Raw genomic sequence first — 13457 nt, 5'->3', positions numbered from 1 at the left:
TAGAATTGAGTGTTTTTAACGTAGAATGACCGGCGGAATCCAAATTTGCAAGAATCAAGTCGCTACGACTAACCGTTCGGAAGATATCGGCAAAAATTTAACCTTGTCAAAATTTATTAAAACCAAATAATCTTCATTATTTTCCTTCTATTCAGGCTTATGTCCTTAGAATTGAGTGTTTCTAACGTAGAATGTCCGGCGGAATCCAAATTTGCAAGAATCAAGTCGCAACGACTAACCGTTCGGAAGATATCGGCAAAAATTTAACCTTGTCAAAATTTATTAAAACCAAATAATCTTCATTATTTTCCTTCTATTCAGGCTTATGTCCTTAGAATTGAGTGTTTCTAACGTAGAATGACCGGCGGAATCCAAATTTGCAAGAATCAAGTCGCTACGACTAACCGTTCGGAAAATATCGGCAAAAATTTAACCTCGTCAAAATTTATTAAAACCAAATAATCTTCATTATTTTCCTTCTATTCTGGCTTATGTCCTTAGAATTGAGTGTTTCTAACGTAGAATGACCGGCGGAATCCAAATTTGCAAGAATCAAGTCGCTACGACTAACCGTTCGGAAGATATCGGCAAAAATTTAACCTTGTCAAAATTTATTAAAACCAAATAATCTTCATTATTTTCCTTCTATTCAGGCTTATGTCCTTAGAATTGAGTGTTTCTAACGTAGAATGTCCGGCGGAATCCAAATTTGCAAGAATCAAGTCGCAACGACTAACCGTTCGGAAGATATCGGCAAAAATTTAACCTTGTCAAAATTTATTAAAACCAAATAATCTTCATTATTTTCCTTCTATTCAGGCTTATGTCCTTAGAATTGAGTGTTTCTAACGTAGAATGACCGGCGGAATCCAAATTTGCAAGAATCAAGTCGCTACGACTAACCGTTCGGAAAATATCGGCAAAAATTTAACCTCGTCAAAATTTATTAAAACCAAATAATCTTCATTATTTTCCTTCTATTCTGGCTTATGTCCTTAGAATTGAGTGTTTCTAACGTAGAATGACCGGCGGAATCCAAATTTGCAAGAATCAAGTCGCTACGACTAACCGTTCGGAAAATATCGGCAAAAATTTAACCTCGTCAAAATTTATTAAAACCAAATAATCTTCATTATTTTCCTTCTATTCTGGCTTATGTCCTTAGAATTGAGTGTTTCTAACGTAGAATGACCGGCGGAATCCAAATTTGCAAGAATCAAGTCGCTACGACTAACCGTTCGGAAGATATCGGCAAAAATTTAACCTTGTCAAAATTTATTAAAACCAAATAATCTTCATTATTTTCCTTCTATTCAGGCTTATGTCCTTAGAATTGAGTGTTTCTAACGTAGAATGTCCGGCGGAATCCAAATTTGCAAGAATCAAGTCGCAACGACTAACCGTTCGGAAGATATCGGCAAAAATTTAACCTTGTCAAAATTTATTAAAACCAAATAATCTTCATTATTTTCCTTCTATTCTGGCTTATGTCCTTAGAATTGAGTGTTTCTAACGTAGAATGACCGGCGGAATCCAAATTTGCAAGAATCAAGTCGCTACGACTAACCGTTCGGAAGATATCGGCAAAAATTTAACCTTGTCAAAATTTATTAAAACCAAATAATCTTCATTATTTTCCTTCTATTCAGGCTTATGTCCTTAGAATTGAGTGTTTCTAACGTAGAATGACCGGCGGAATCCAAATTTGCAAGAATCAAGTCGCTACGACTAACCGTTCGGAAAATATCGGCAAAAATTTAACCTCGTCAAAATTTATTAAAACCAAATAATCTTCATTATTTTCCTTCTATTCTGGCTTATGTCCTTAGAATTGAGTGTTTCTAACGTAGAATGACCGGCGGAATCCAAATTTGCAAGAATCAAGTCGCTACGACTAACCGTTCGGAAGATATCGGCAAAAATTTAACCTTGTCAAAATTTATTAAAACCAAATAATCTTCATTATTTTCCTTCTATTCAGGCTTATGTCCTTAGAATTGAGTGTTTCTAACGTAGAATGTCCGGCGGAATCCAAATTTGCAAGAATCAAGTCGCAACGACTAACCGTTCGGAAGATATCGGCAAAAATTTAACCTTGTCAAAATTTATTAAAACCAAATAATCTTCATTATTTTCCTTCTATTCAGGCTTATGTCCTTAGAATTGAGTGTTTCTAACGTAGAATGACCGGCGGAATCCAAATTTGCAAGAATCAAGTCGCTACGACTAACCGTTCGGAAAATATCGGCAAAAATTTAACCTCGTCAAAATTTATTAAAACCAAATAATCTTCATTATTTTCCTTCTATTCTGGCTTATGTCCTTAGAATTGAGTGTTTCTAACGTAGAATGACCGGCGGAATCCAAATTTGCAAGAATCAAGTCGCTACGACTAACCGTTCGGAAGATATCGGCAAAAATTTAACCTCGTCAAAATTTATTAAAACCAAATAATCTTCATTATTTTCCTTCTATTCAGGCTTATGTCCTTAGAATTGAGTGTTTCTAACGTAGAATGACCGGCGGAATCCAAATTTGCAAGAATCAAGTCGCTACGACTAACCGTTCGGAAGATATCGGCAAAAATTTAACCTCGTCAAAATTTATTAAAACCAAATAATCTTCATTATTTTCCTTCTATTCTGGCTTATGTCCTTAGAATTGAGTGTTTCTAACGTAGAATGACCGGCGGAATCCAAATTTGCAAGAATCAAGTCGCTACGACTAACCGTTCGGAAGATATCGGCAAAAATTTAACCTCGTCAAAATTTATTAAAACCAAATAATCTTCATTATTTTCCTTCTATTCTGGCTTATGTCCTTAGAATTGAGTGTTTCTAACGTAGAATGACCGGCGGAATCCAAATTTGCAAGAATCAAGTCGCTACGACTAACAGTTCGGAAGATATCGGCAAAAATTTAACCTTGTCAAAATTTATTAAAACCAAATAATCTTCATTATTTTCCTTCTATTCAGGCTTATGTCCTTAGAATTGAGTGTTTCTAACGTAGAATGACCGGCGGAATCCAAATTTGCAAGAATCAAGTCGCTACGACTAACCGTTCGGAAAATATCGGCAAAAATTTAGCCTCGTCAAAATTTATTGAAACCAAATAATCTTCATTATTTTCCTTCTATTCAGGCTTGTGTCCTTAGAATTGAGTGTTTCTAACGTAGAACGACCGGCGGAATCCAAATTTGCAAGAATCAAGTCGCTACGACTAACCGTTCGGAAGATATCGGCAAAAATTTAGCCTCGTCAAAATTTATTGAAACCAAATAATCTTCATTATTTTCCTTCTATTCAGGCTTATGTCCTTAGAATTGAGTGTTTCTAACGTAGAATGACCGGCGGAATCCAAATTTGCAAGAATCAAGTCGCTACGACTAACCGTTCGGAAAATATCGGCAAAAATTTAGCCTCGTCAAAATTTATTGAAACCAAATAATGTTTATTATTTTCCTTCTATTCAGGCTTATGTCCTTAGAATTGAGTGTTTCTAACGTAGAATGACCGGCGGAATCCAAATTTGCAAGAATCAAGTCGCTACGACTAACCGTTCGGAAAATATCGGCAAAAATTTAGCCTCGTCAAAATTTATTGAAACCAAATAATGTTTATTATTTTCCTTCTATTCAGGCTTATGTCCTTAGAATTGAGTGTTTCTAACGTAGAATGACCGGCGGAATCCAAATTTGCAAGAATCAAGTCGCTACGACTAACCGTTCGGAAAATATCGGCAAAAATTTAGCCTCGTCAAAATTTATTGAAACCAAATAATCTTCATTATTTTCCTTCTATTCAGGCTTGTGTCCTTAGAATTGAGTGTTTCTAACGTAGAATGACCGGCGGAATCCAAATTTGCAAGAATCAAGTCGCTACGACTAACCGTTCGGAAAATATCGGCAAAAATTTAGCCTCGTCAAAATTTATTGAAACCAAATAATCTTCATTATTTTCCTTCTATTCAGGCTTGTGTCCTTAGAATTGAGTGTTTCTAACGTAGAATGACCGGCGGAATCCAAATTTGCAAGAATCAAGTCGCTACGACTAACCGTTCGGAAAATATCGGCAAAAATTTAGCCTCGTCAAAATTTATTGAAACCAAATAATCTTCATTATTTTCCTTCTATTCAGGCTTATGTCCTTAGAATTGAGTGTTTCTAACGTAGAATGACCGGCGGAATCCAAATTTGCAAGAATCAAGTCGCTACGGCTAACCGTTCGGAAAATATCGGCAAAAATTTAGCCTCGTCAAAATTTATTGAAACCAAATAATCTTCATTATTTTCCTTCTATTCAGGCTTGTGTCCTTAGAATTGAGTGTTTCTAACGTAGAATGACCGGCGGAATCCAAATTTGCAAGAATCAAGTCGCTACGACTAACCGTTCGGAAGATATCGGCAAAAATTTAACCTCGTCAAAATTTATTAAAACCAAATAATCTTCATTATTTTCCTTCTATTCAGGCTTATGTCCTTAGAATTGAGTGTTTCTAACGTAGAATGACCGGCGGAATCCAAATTTGCAAGAATCAAGTCGCTACGACTAACCGTTCGGAAGATATCGGCAAAAATTTAACCTCGTCAAAATTTATTAAAACCAAATAATCTTCATTATTTTCCTTCTATTCTGGCTTATGTCCTTAGAATTGAGTGTTTCTAACGTAGAATGACCGGCGGAATCCAAATTTGCAAGAATCAAGTCGCTACGACTAACCGTTCGGAAGATATCGGCAAAAATTTAACCTCGTCAAAATTTATTAAAACCAAATAATCTTCATTATTTTCCTTCTATTCTGGCTTATGTCCTTAGAATTGAGTGTTTCTAACGTAGAATGACCGGCGGAATCCAAATTTGCAAGAATCAAGTCGCTACGACTAACCGTTCGGAAGATATCGGCAAAAATTTAACCTCGTCAAAATTTATTAAAACCAAATAATCTTCATTATTTTCCTTCTATTCAGGCTTATGTCCTTAGAATTGAGTGTTTCTAACGTAGAATGACCGGCGGAATCCAAATTTGCAAGAATCAAGTCGCTACGACTAACCGTTCGGAAGATATCGGCAAAAATTTAACCTCGTCAAAATTTATTAAAACCAAATAATCTTCATTATTTTCCTTCTATTCTGGCTTATGTCCTTAGAATTGAGTGTTTCTAACGTAGAATGACCGGCGGAATCCAAATTTGCAAGAATCAAGTCGCTACGACTAACCGTTCGGAAGATATCGGCAAAAATTTAACCTCGTCAAAATTTATTAAAACCAAATAATCTTCATTATTTTCCTTCTATTCAGGCTTATGTCCTTAGAATTGAGTGTTTCTAACGTAGAATGACCGGCGGAATCCAAATTTGCAAGAATCAAGTCGCTACGACTAACCGTTCGGAAGATATCGGCAAAAATTTAACCTCGTCAAAATTTATTAAAACCAAATAATCTTCATTATTTTCCTTCTATTCAGGCTTATGTCCTTAGAATTGAGTGTTTCTAACGTAGAATGCCCGGCGGAATCCAAATTTGCAAGAATCAAGTCGCTACGACTAACCGTTCGGAAGATATCGGCAAAAATTTAACCTTGTCAAAATTTATTAAAACCAAATAATCTTCATTATTTTCCTTCTATTCAGGCTTATGTCCTTAGAATTGAGTGTTTCTAACGTAGAATGTCCGGCGGAATCCAAATTTGCAAGAATCAAGTCGCTACGACTAACCGTTCGGAAGATATCGGCAAAAATTTAACCTTGTCAAAATTTATTAAAACCAAATAATCTTCATTATTTTCCTTCTATTCAGGCTTATGTCCTTAGAATTGAGTGTTTCTAACGTAGAATGACCGGCGGAATCCAAATTTGCAAGAATCAAGTCGCTACGACTAACCGTTCGGAAGATATCGGCAAAAATTTAGCCTCGTCAAAATTTATTGAAACCAAATAATCTTCATTATTTTCCTTCTATTCAGGCTTATGTTCTTAGAATTGAGTGTTTTTAACGTAGAATGACCGGCGGAATCCAAATTTGCAAGAATCAAGTCGCTACGACTAACCGTTCGGAAGATATCGGCAAAAATTTAACCTTGTCAAAATTTATTAAAACCAAATAATCTTCATTATTTTCCTTCTATTCAGGCTTATGTCCTTAGAATTGAGTGTTTCTAACGTAGAATGTCCGGCGGAATCCAAATTTGCAAGAATCAAGTCGCAACGACTAACCGTTCGGAAGATATCGGCAAAAATTTAACCTTGTCAAAATTTATTAAAACCAAATAATCTTCATTATTTTCCTTCTATTCAGGCTTATGTCCTTAGAATTGAGTGTTTCTAACGTAGAATGACCGGCGGAATCCAAATTTGCAAGAATCAAGTCGCTACGACTAACCGTTCGGAAAATATCGGCAAAAATTTAGCCTCGTCAAAATTTATTGAAACCAAATAATCTTCATTATTTTCCTTCTATTCAGGCTTATGTCCTTAGAATTGAGTGTTTCTAACGTAGAACGACCGGCGGAATCCAAATTTGCAAGAATCAAGTCGCTACGACTAACCGTTCGGAAGATATCGGCAAAAATTTAGCCTCGTCAAAATTTATTGAAACCAAATAATCTTCATTATTTTCCTTCTATTCAGGCTTATGTCCTTAGAATTGAGTGTTTCTAACGTAGAATGACCGGCGGAATCCAAATTTGCAAGAATCAAGTCGCTACGACTAACCGTTCGGAAAATATCGGCAAAAATTTAGCCTCGTCAAAATTTATTGAAACCAAATAATGTTTATTATTTTCCTTCTATTCAGGCTTATGTCCTTAGAATTGAGTGTTTCTAACGTAGAATGACCGGCGGAATCCAAATTTGCAAGAATCAAGTCGCTACGACTAACCGTTCGGAAGATATCGGCAAAAATTTAACCTCGTCAAAATTTATTAAAACCAAATAATCTTCATTATTTTCCTTCTATTCTGGCTTATGTCCTTAGAATTGAGTGTTTCTAACGTAGAATGACCGGCGGAATCCAAATTTGCAAGAATCAAGTCGCTACGACTAACCGTTCGGAAGATATCGGCAAAAATTTAACCTCGTCAAAATTTATTAAAACCAAATAATCTTCATTATTTTCCTTCTATTCAGGCTTATGTCCTTAGAATTGAGTGTTTCTAACGTAGAATGACCGGCGGAATCCAAATTTGCAAGAATCAAGTCGCTACGACTAACCGTTCGGAAGATATCGGCAAAAATTTAACCTCGTCAAAATTTATTAAAACCAAATAATCTTCATTATTTTCCTTCTATTCAGGCTTATGTCCTTAGAATTAAGTGTTTCTAACGTAGAACGACCGGCGGAATCCAAATTTGCAAGAATCAAGTCGCTACGACTAACAGTTCGGAAGATATCGGCAAAAATTTAACCTTGTCAAAATTTATTAAAACCAAATAATCTTCATTATTTTCCTTCTATTCAGGCTTATGTCCTTAGAATTGAGTGTTTCTAACGTAGAATGACCGGCGGAATCCAAATTTGCAAGAATCAAGTCGCTACGACTAACCGTTCGGAAAATATCGGCAAAAATTTAGCCTCGTCAAAATTTATTGAAACCAAATAATCTTCATTATTTTCCTTCTATTCAGGCTTATGTCCTTAGAATTGAGTGTTTCTAACGTAGAATGACCGGCGGAATCCAAATTTGCAAGAATCAAGTCGCTACGACTAACCGTTCGGAAGATATCGGCAAAAATTTAACCTTGTCAAAATTTATTAAAACCAAATAATCTTCATTATTTTCCTTCTATTCAGGCTTATGTCCTTAGAATTGAGTGTTTCTAACGTAGAACGACCGGCGGAATCCAAATTTGCAAGAATCAAGTCGCTACGACTAACCGTTCGGAAGATATCGGCAAAAATTTAACCTCGTCAAAATTTATTAAAACCAAATAATCTTCATTATTTTCCTTCTATTCAGGCTTATGTCCTTAGAATTGAGTGTTTCTAACGTAGAATGACCGGCGGAATCCAAATTTGCAAGAATCAAGTCGCTACGACTAACCGTTCGGAAGATATCGGCAAAAATTTAACCTCGTCAAAATTTATTAAAACCAAATAATCTTCATTATTTTCCTTCTATTCAGGCTTATGTCCTTAGAATTGAGTGTTTCTAACGTAGAATGACCGGCGGAATCCAAATTTGCAAGAATCAAGTCGCTACGACTAACCGTTCGGAAGATATCGGCAAAAATTTAACCTCGTCAAAATTTATTAAAACCAAATAATCTTCATTATTTTCCTTCTATTCTGGCTTATGTCCTTAGAATTGAGTGTTTCTAACGTAGAACGACCGGCGGAATCCAAATTTGCAAGAATCAAGTCGCTACGACTAACCGTTCGGAAGATATCGGCAAAAATTTAACCTCGTCAAAATTTATTAAAACCAAATAATCTTCATTATTTTCCTTCTATTCAGGCTTATGTCCTTAGAATTGAGTGTTTCTAACGTAGAATGACCGGCGGAATCCAAATTTGCAAGAATCAAGTCGCTACGACTAACCGTTCGGAAGATATCGGCAAAAATTTAACCTCGTCAAAATTTATTAAAACCAAATAATCTTCATTATTTTCCTTCTATTCTGGCTTATGTCCTTAGAATTGAGTGTTTCTAACGTAGAATGACCGGCGGAATCCAAATTTGCAAGAATCAAGTCGCTACGACTAACCGTTCGGAAGATATCGGCAAAAATTTAACCTCGTCAAAATTTATCTAAACCAAATAATCTTCATTATTTTCCTTCTATTCAGACTTATGTCCTTAGAATTAAGTGTTTCTAACGTAGAATGACCGGCGGAATCCAAATTTGCAAGAATCAAGTCGCTACGACTAACCGTTCAGACGATATCGCCAAAAATAGAGTTTCAACTAAAAAAATAAATTTAATCTCTTTACATAACATTCCTGTTCCAATTATTTAAAAATCGGTTGATAAAACAGGTTCAAATATCTTAATCGAAACGAAACTTGTTTCGTATTATAATTAAACATTTTTTGCCGTTAAGGTATGTTTAAAAATAAAACTTGATTGTATATTTAATTAGCTACTTACGCGTAATTAGTAATTACATTTCCTGTGTTTAATTTTCCATGAGTCTGATCTATGTTTCCTAACAGTTTTACTTGCTTGACTACAGATTTATGTTAATAATAATAAATAATTTAAGAAATGAAAAAATAAAAAAAAACTGTTTTGGAACAATTTAATAATGTGACGAAAAAATGACCCACTTTTCTCAAATTCTGTTTACAACCAAACACATCCGATAAGTCTTCCAGTTCAAAGTTTAGACAAATAAACTAAGGATAAGTCGATTATTTTGTTTATTGTCACCGATGTGACCTTGGCTGATATTTAAATAATATAATCGGAAATAAATTACAATGCATTTTCACTGTACCTGTGAGTACATGACGGTCTGTGATTAAATTCCCCGTGCATTGAAACTCGTAGGAAACCCCTTGTCTGTGGAACATAGCAACCAACCATGGGTATTCATTTTCAATTGTCTTTTCACCCTTTAGAACCAAGGTTTGGATGTCGTTGGCTATTCCACAGTTGTCTTGAATCGTGGGACATGTGGTGGTGGTTGTGGTGGTGGTTTCAGTGGTGGGGTGGATGAAGGGGTTGTTCATGGGTTCATTATTGTATTGGTTCAAATTATTGGAGCTGATTGGTTCCTTGAACCCGCTCTGGATGTTATAAGTGTATTGGTTGATGCGGTAGACGATGTTGGACCAAAGATTGGTCACACCTTTCATAGAAACTGGAAAAAAATTTCAAATTACAATTTTTTTTTTATTAAAAAAATTCATAACTCGAAAACTGAAAGTCGTAGAGCAATGCGGTTTGTTCCAGTGAATTCAGCGGCTCATTTTCTGTATTATACCAACTTTTCACGAGATTTAAAAGTTTCAAATTTTTTGCTCAAATTTCCTGAGTAATACACTTACTGTATATCTTCAAAGTGATGAAAAAAATTTTTTTTTAAACTCACTTTTGCATATTTCTATGGACTTCTTTATGTCTTAACAACCCACAAAGGTTGTTAAAAGTCCACAAAAAGTCCATATGTTCGATTTTTAGATGTTTGATTTTTTCAATTTTCGTCGCCATTTTGGTCAATTTTGGGTACCCGGAACTTTTGTCGAGCAATAGCTCCGGAACTATGAGAGATAACCCCATGAAGTGTATTATCGTTGGAAAGCTCTTTAAATTATCTATCTTTCTCAAAAAAAAATTATTGTTCTCCGACTAATAGTTTTCGAGCAAATTGGAGACAAATGCAAAAATTGGTAAAATTTCAAAAAATTCATAACTAAAAAACTATTCGGAATTTAGCAATTTTCTCGATGCCAATCGATTTCCCGGATCATTTTGCATAGGTATGGATCAAAATAGTTCCACTTTTTCGAATAGTTTAGCCATAAATGAGAAAATAAAAAAAATTAAAAAAAAGTTAACACCCCCCCCTTAAAATCGGTCAATTTTTAAAGTGTTTCAAAATCAAATAAAACCGATTCCATCTTATAGATTTTGATGTGCTCTTTCCGATCTAAAAAAGCGATTTCTCTTAACTCTTTTAGTTTGGCCGTAATCGGCGTTTGAAAATTGAAAAATTTTTTGCGAGATATCGCCTTGAGTCCTATGCCATTTTGTAGAGTTTTTTATTCCGGTTATCCTCCATTTTTCCGTTTCTCGATAACTCTAATAGTTTCGCCGTAATTGGCGGTTGAAAATTGAAAAAAAGTGAAAATGGAAACGTTTTTTTGCGTTTTTCTCGGAAACTGTAAGACTTAGAGCAACGAACAAAAAACCATCTGCTAGCGCTTAATTTTATCTATTTTTTCGACCAAACCCGGAGCCGCTCCGGGCAACGGTTCCGGCTACAGAGGCGATCAAAGTTTTTCACTAAAAAAATTCATAAGAAAAAAACTAAAAGTCGTAGAGCATTGCGGTTTGTTCCATTGAATTCTACGGCTCATTTTACATGTTATATCAATTTTTCACAGGAATTAAAAATTTTAAATTTTTTGCCTAAATTTAGGGTAGCCATTTGTCTTAGTGGAAAATTTTATTCAATAAAAAAATTCATAACTCGAAAACTAAAAGTCGTAGAGCAACGCGGTTTGTTCCATTGGATTCAGCGGCTTTTTTTCTGTATTATACCAACTTTTCACGAGATTTAAAATTTTCAAATTTTTTGCTCAAATTTCCTGAGTAATAAATTTGTGCCTACACCTTACCTTCAAAGTGATGAAAAAAAATTTTTTTTTAAATTCACTCCAGCAAATTTTTATGCACTTCTTTATGTCTTAACAACCCACAAAAGTTGTTTTTAGTCCACAAAAAGTCCAAATGTTCGATTTTTTGTTGTTTTATTTTTTCAATTTTCGTCGCAGTTATTGTCGATTTTGGGTACCCGGAGCTTTTGTCGAGCAATAGTTCCGGAACTATCAGAGATAATCCCTTGAAGTGTATAATCGTTGGAAAGCTCTTTAAATTATCTATCTTTTTCAAAAAAAAAATATTGTTCTCCGACTAATAGTTTTCGAGCAAATTGGAGCCAAATGCAAAAATTGGTAAAATATAAAAAAAATTATAACTAAAAAACTATCGGGAATTTGGCAATTTTCTCGACGCCAGTCGATTCCCCGGATCATTTTACATAAGACTGAATCAAAATAGTTCCACTTTCCTGAATAGTTTTGCCGTAATTGAGAAAAAATTAAGTTTAGACACTAACCTTGCTCTGAGGATCCATAGCAAAAAATCCGTCCATTAAACGCAATCTGCGTAATTCTCGGGACGACATTTTGAAATGGAAAATTCACCCTATACTTCAAATATTGTGCCGAAAGTATTTGATCAGCAGGAGTCAAAAGTTCAAGTCTCAATTTCTAAAAAAAAAAAATACCACTAAAATAAGCAAAACTACACGAAAAAAATTACCAAATTTTGATAAAGCCCAACCATGGAAATATTCACAGCCAAGTTGAGATTCTTGCTTCCATCGTACGGAACATTAATCTCGCCGAAAAACACACCCCTTTCTTGTCGGTACGTGAAAAATTCCGGACACGGATTTTCCGGGATCGTCTGACTGCAGACACTCGCAGCAAACACGGCTAAGAACAGCTGTGGCAACATTGTGTTTATTGAATCATTTTGTGCTGGATTTTCCAACTGGTCTTAGCCGTGTCCTTTCAAGAACTGCTTGATTTGATACGACTTTCAACCATGGTGGGATTATTTGGAGCGAGTTATCAGAGATCTGTCTTCCGGATTAACGACCGATCATTGCCAAGGTTAAGTCGTAAAATAATGCACAGCCTTGAGGGTTTTACAAGAGGATGTGCCAAATGAAGTCACTTGTTTACACATCAAAACTAAAGGAAAAAATCAGATTTTGGACTTATACAGGGTGTCCCAGGGGTGTGTAATCGGTCTATAACTTTTTTGCTATTTGAAATATTACCATTTTGTTTTTATTATCCGATAGACTGACTTAAAGTCCACAAACTAAAGATATTTTTATCATACACAGGGTGTTGTATACAGGATGGTGAACCAAAGTTATGTTTTTTTAATCGGAACACCCTATATATTTTTACATAATTGGATTCTACGCAAAAAAATAATAAAACTTTATATAAACTATTATGTGTCTATCTCTTTACGTTTCGGAATTATTCAACTTTTCGCTATAGAAAAGACCAATTTTTGAAAAATCGCTGCAAAGTCGCCTATCAATATTTTTCAGCAAATTTGCAACAGAAAAATTTAGAATATTTTGTAGTTTTAGGAAATACTCGACTTTTACTTGAAACACGAAAATAATGTACAGGGTGTGCCAAAACGCAAAAAGTTGAATAACTCACTTTTAATGGAACACCCTGTATTTCGTTAGACGTAGTGATAGCATTTTTTATAAGCTTTTTATTGATATGTGATTTGTGTAGCAAATTTACCATATTTCTTAGAGTGTTCAAAAAAAAAATTATTTTTTTTTAATTATTTTATTATTATTTTTTGTTATTTTGACTTAAATATTTTTTTTATTATTTTGATTTTACCTTGAAAATTTTCTGGTTAATTCATTCATTTACGTCACTCAAAGAATGAAAAACTTGGCACAAAAGAATATCATTTTCTATTCATTTTGTTCTATGAATTATTTATTAAACACCAAAAAATGACTCACTTGAAGCAAAAATGAGTACGAAACTATTTAATCTAATACAATAATAAGAATCAAGATTTTGTTTAGTGTGTTTGATAAAAAAAGTATTTAAAAAAAATAAGAGAACGAAATTAGAAAAAAAAATTAAATTTTTTTTTTGTTTTTACCTTATCTTGAAAGAGATAACTTATTATTTTGTTTTTGTTTGTTATTATTTTATATTATTATTTTTATTG

At 34.2% G+C, this 13457-nt stretch overlaps 1 protein-coding gene across 1 annotated transcript in view; it reads right to left on the bottom strand.

The window, feature by feature from the left end:
- Positions 1-13457, bottom strand: part of LOC661974 (serine protease gd) — an 83493-nt gene that overhangs the window by 44405 nt on the left and 25631 nt on the right. The window contains exons 9-11 of the mRNA XM_064358204.1: positions 11991-12229; positions 11785-11938; positions 9439-9804 (exon numbers count right to left, since the gene is read on the bottom strand). Coding sequence (XP_064214274.1) covers positions 9439-9804; positions 11785-11938; positions 11991-12229 — 759 coding nt within the window. The remainder of the gene's footprint in view (positions 1-9438; positions 9805-11784; positions 11939-11990; positions 12230-13457) is intronic.

Source organism: Tribolium castaneum, chromosome 8 (assembly GCF_031307605.1).
Source record: "Tribolium castaneum strain GA2 chromosome 8, icTriCast1.1, whole genome shotgun sequence".
Lineage (NCBI taxonomy): Eukaryota > Metazoa > Arthropoda > Insecta > Coleoptera > Tenebrionidae > Tribolium > Tribolium castaneum.
This window is presented reverse-complemented; position numbering and strand designations above follow the sequence as displayed.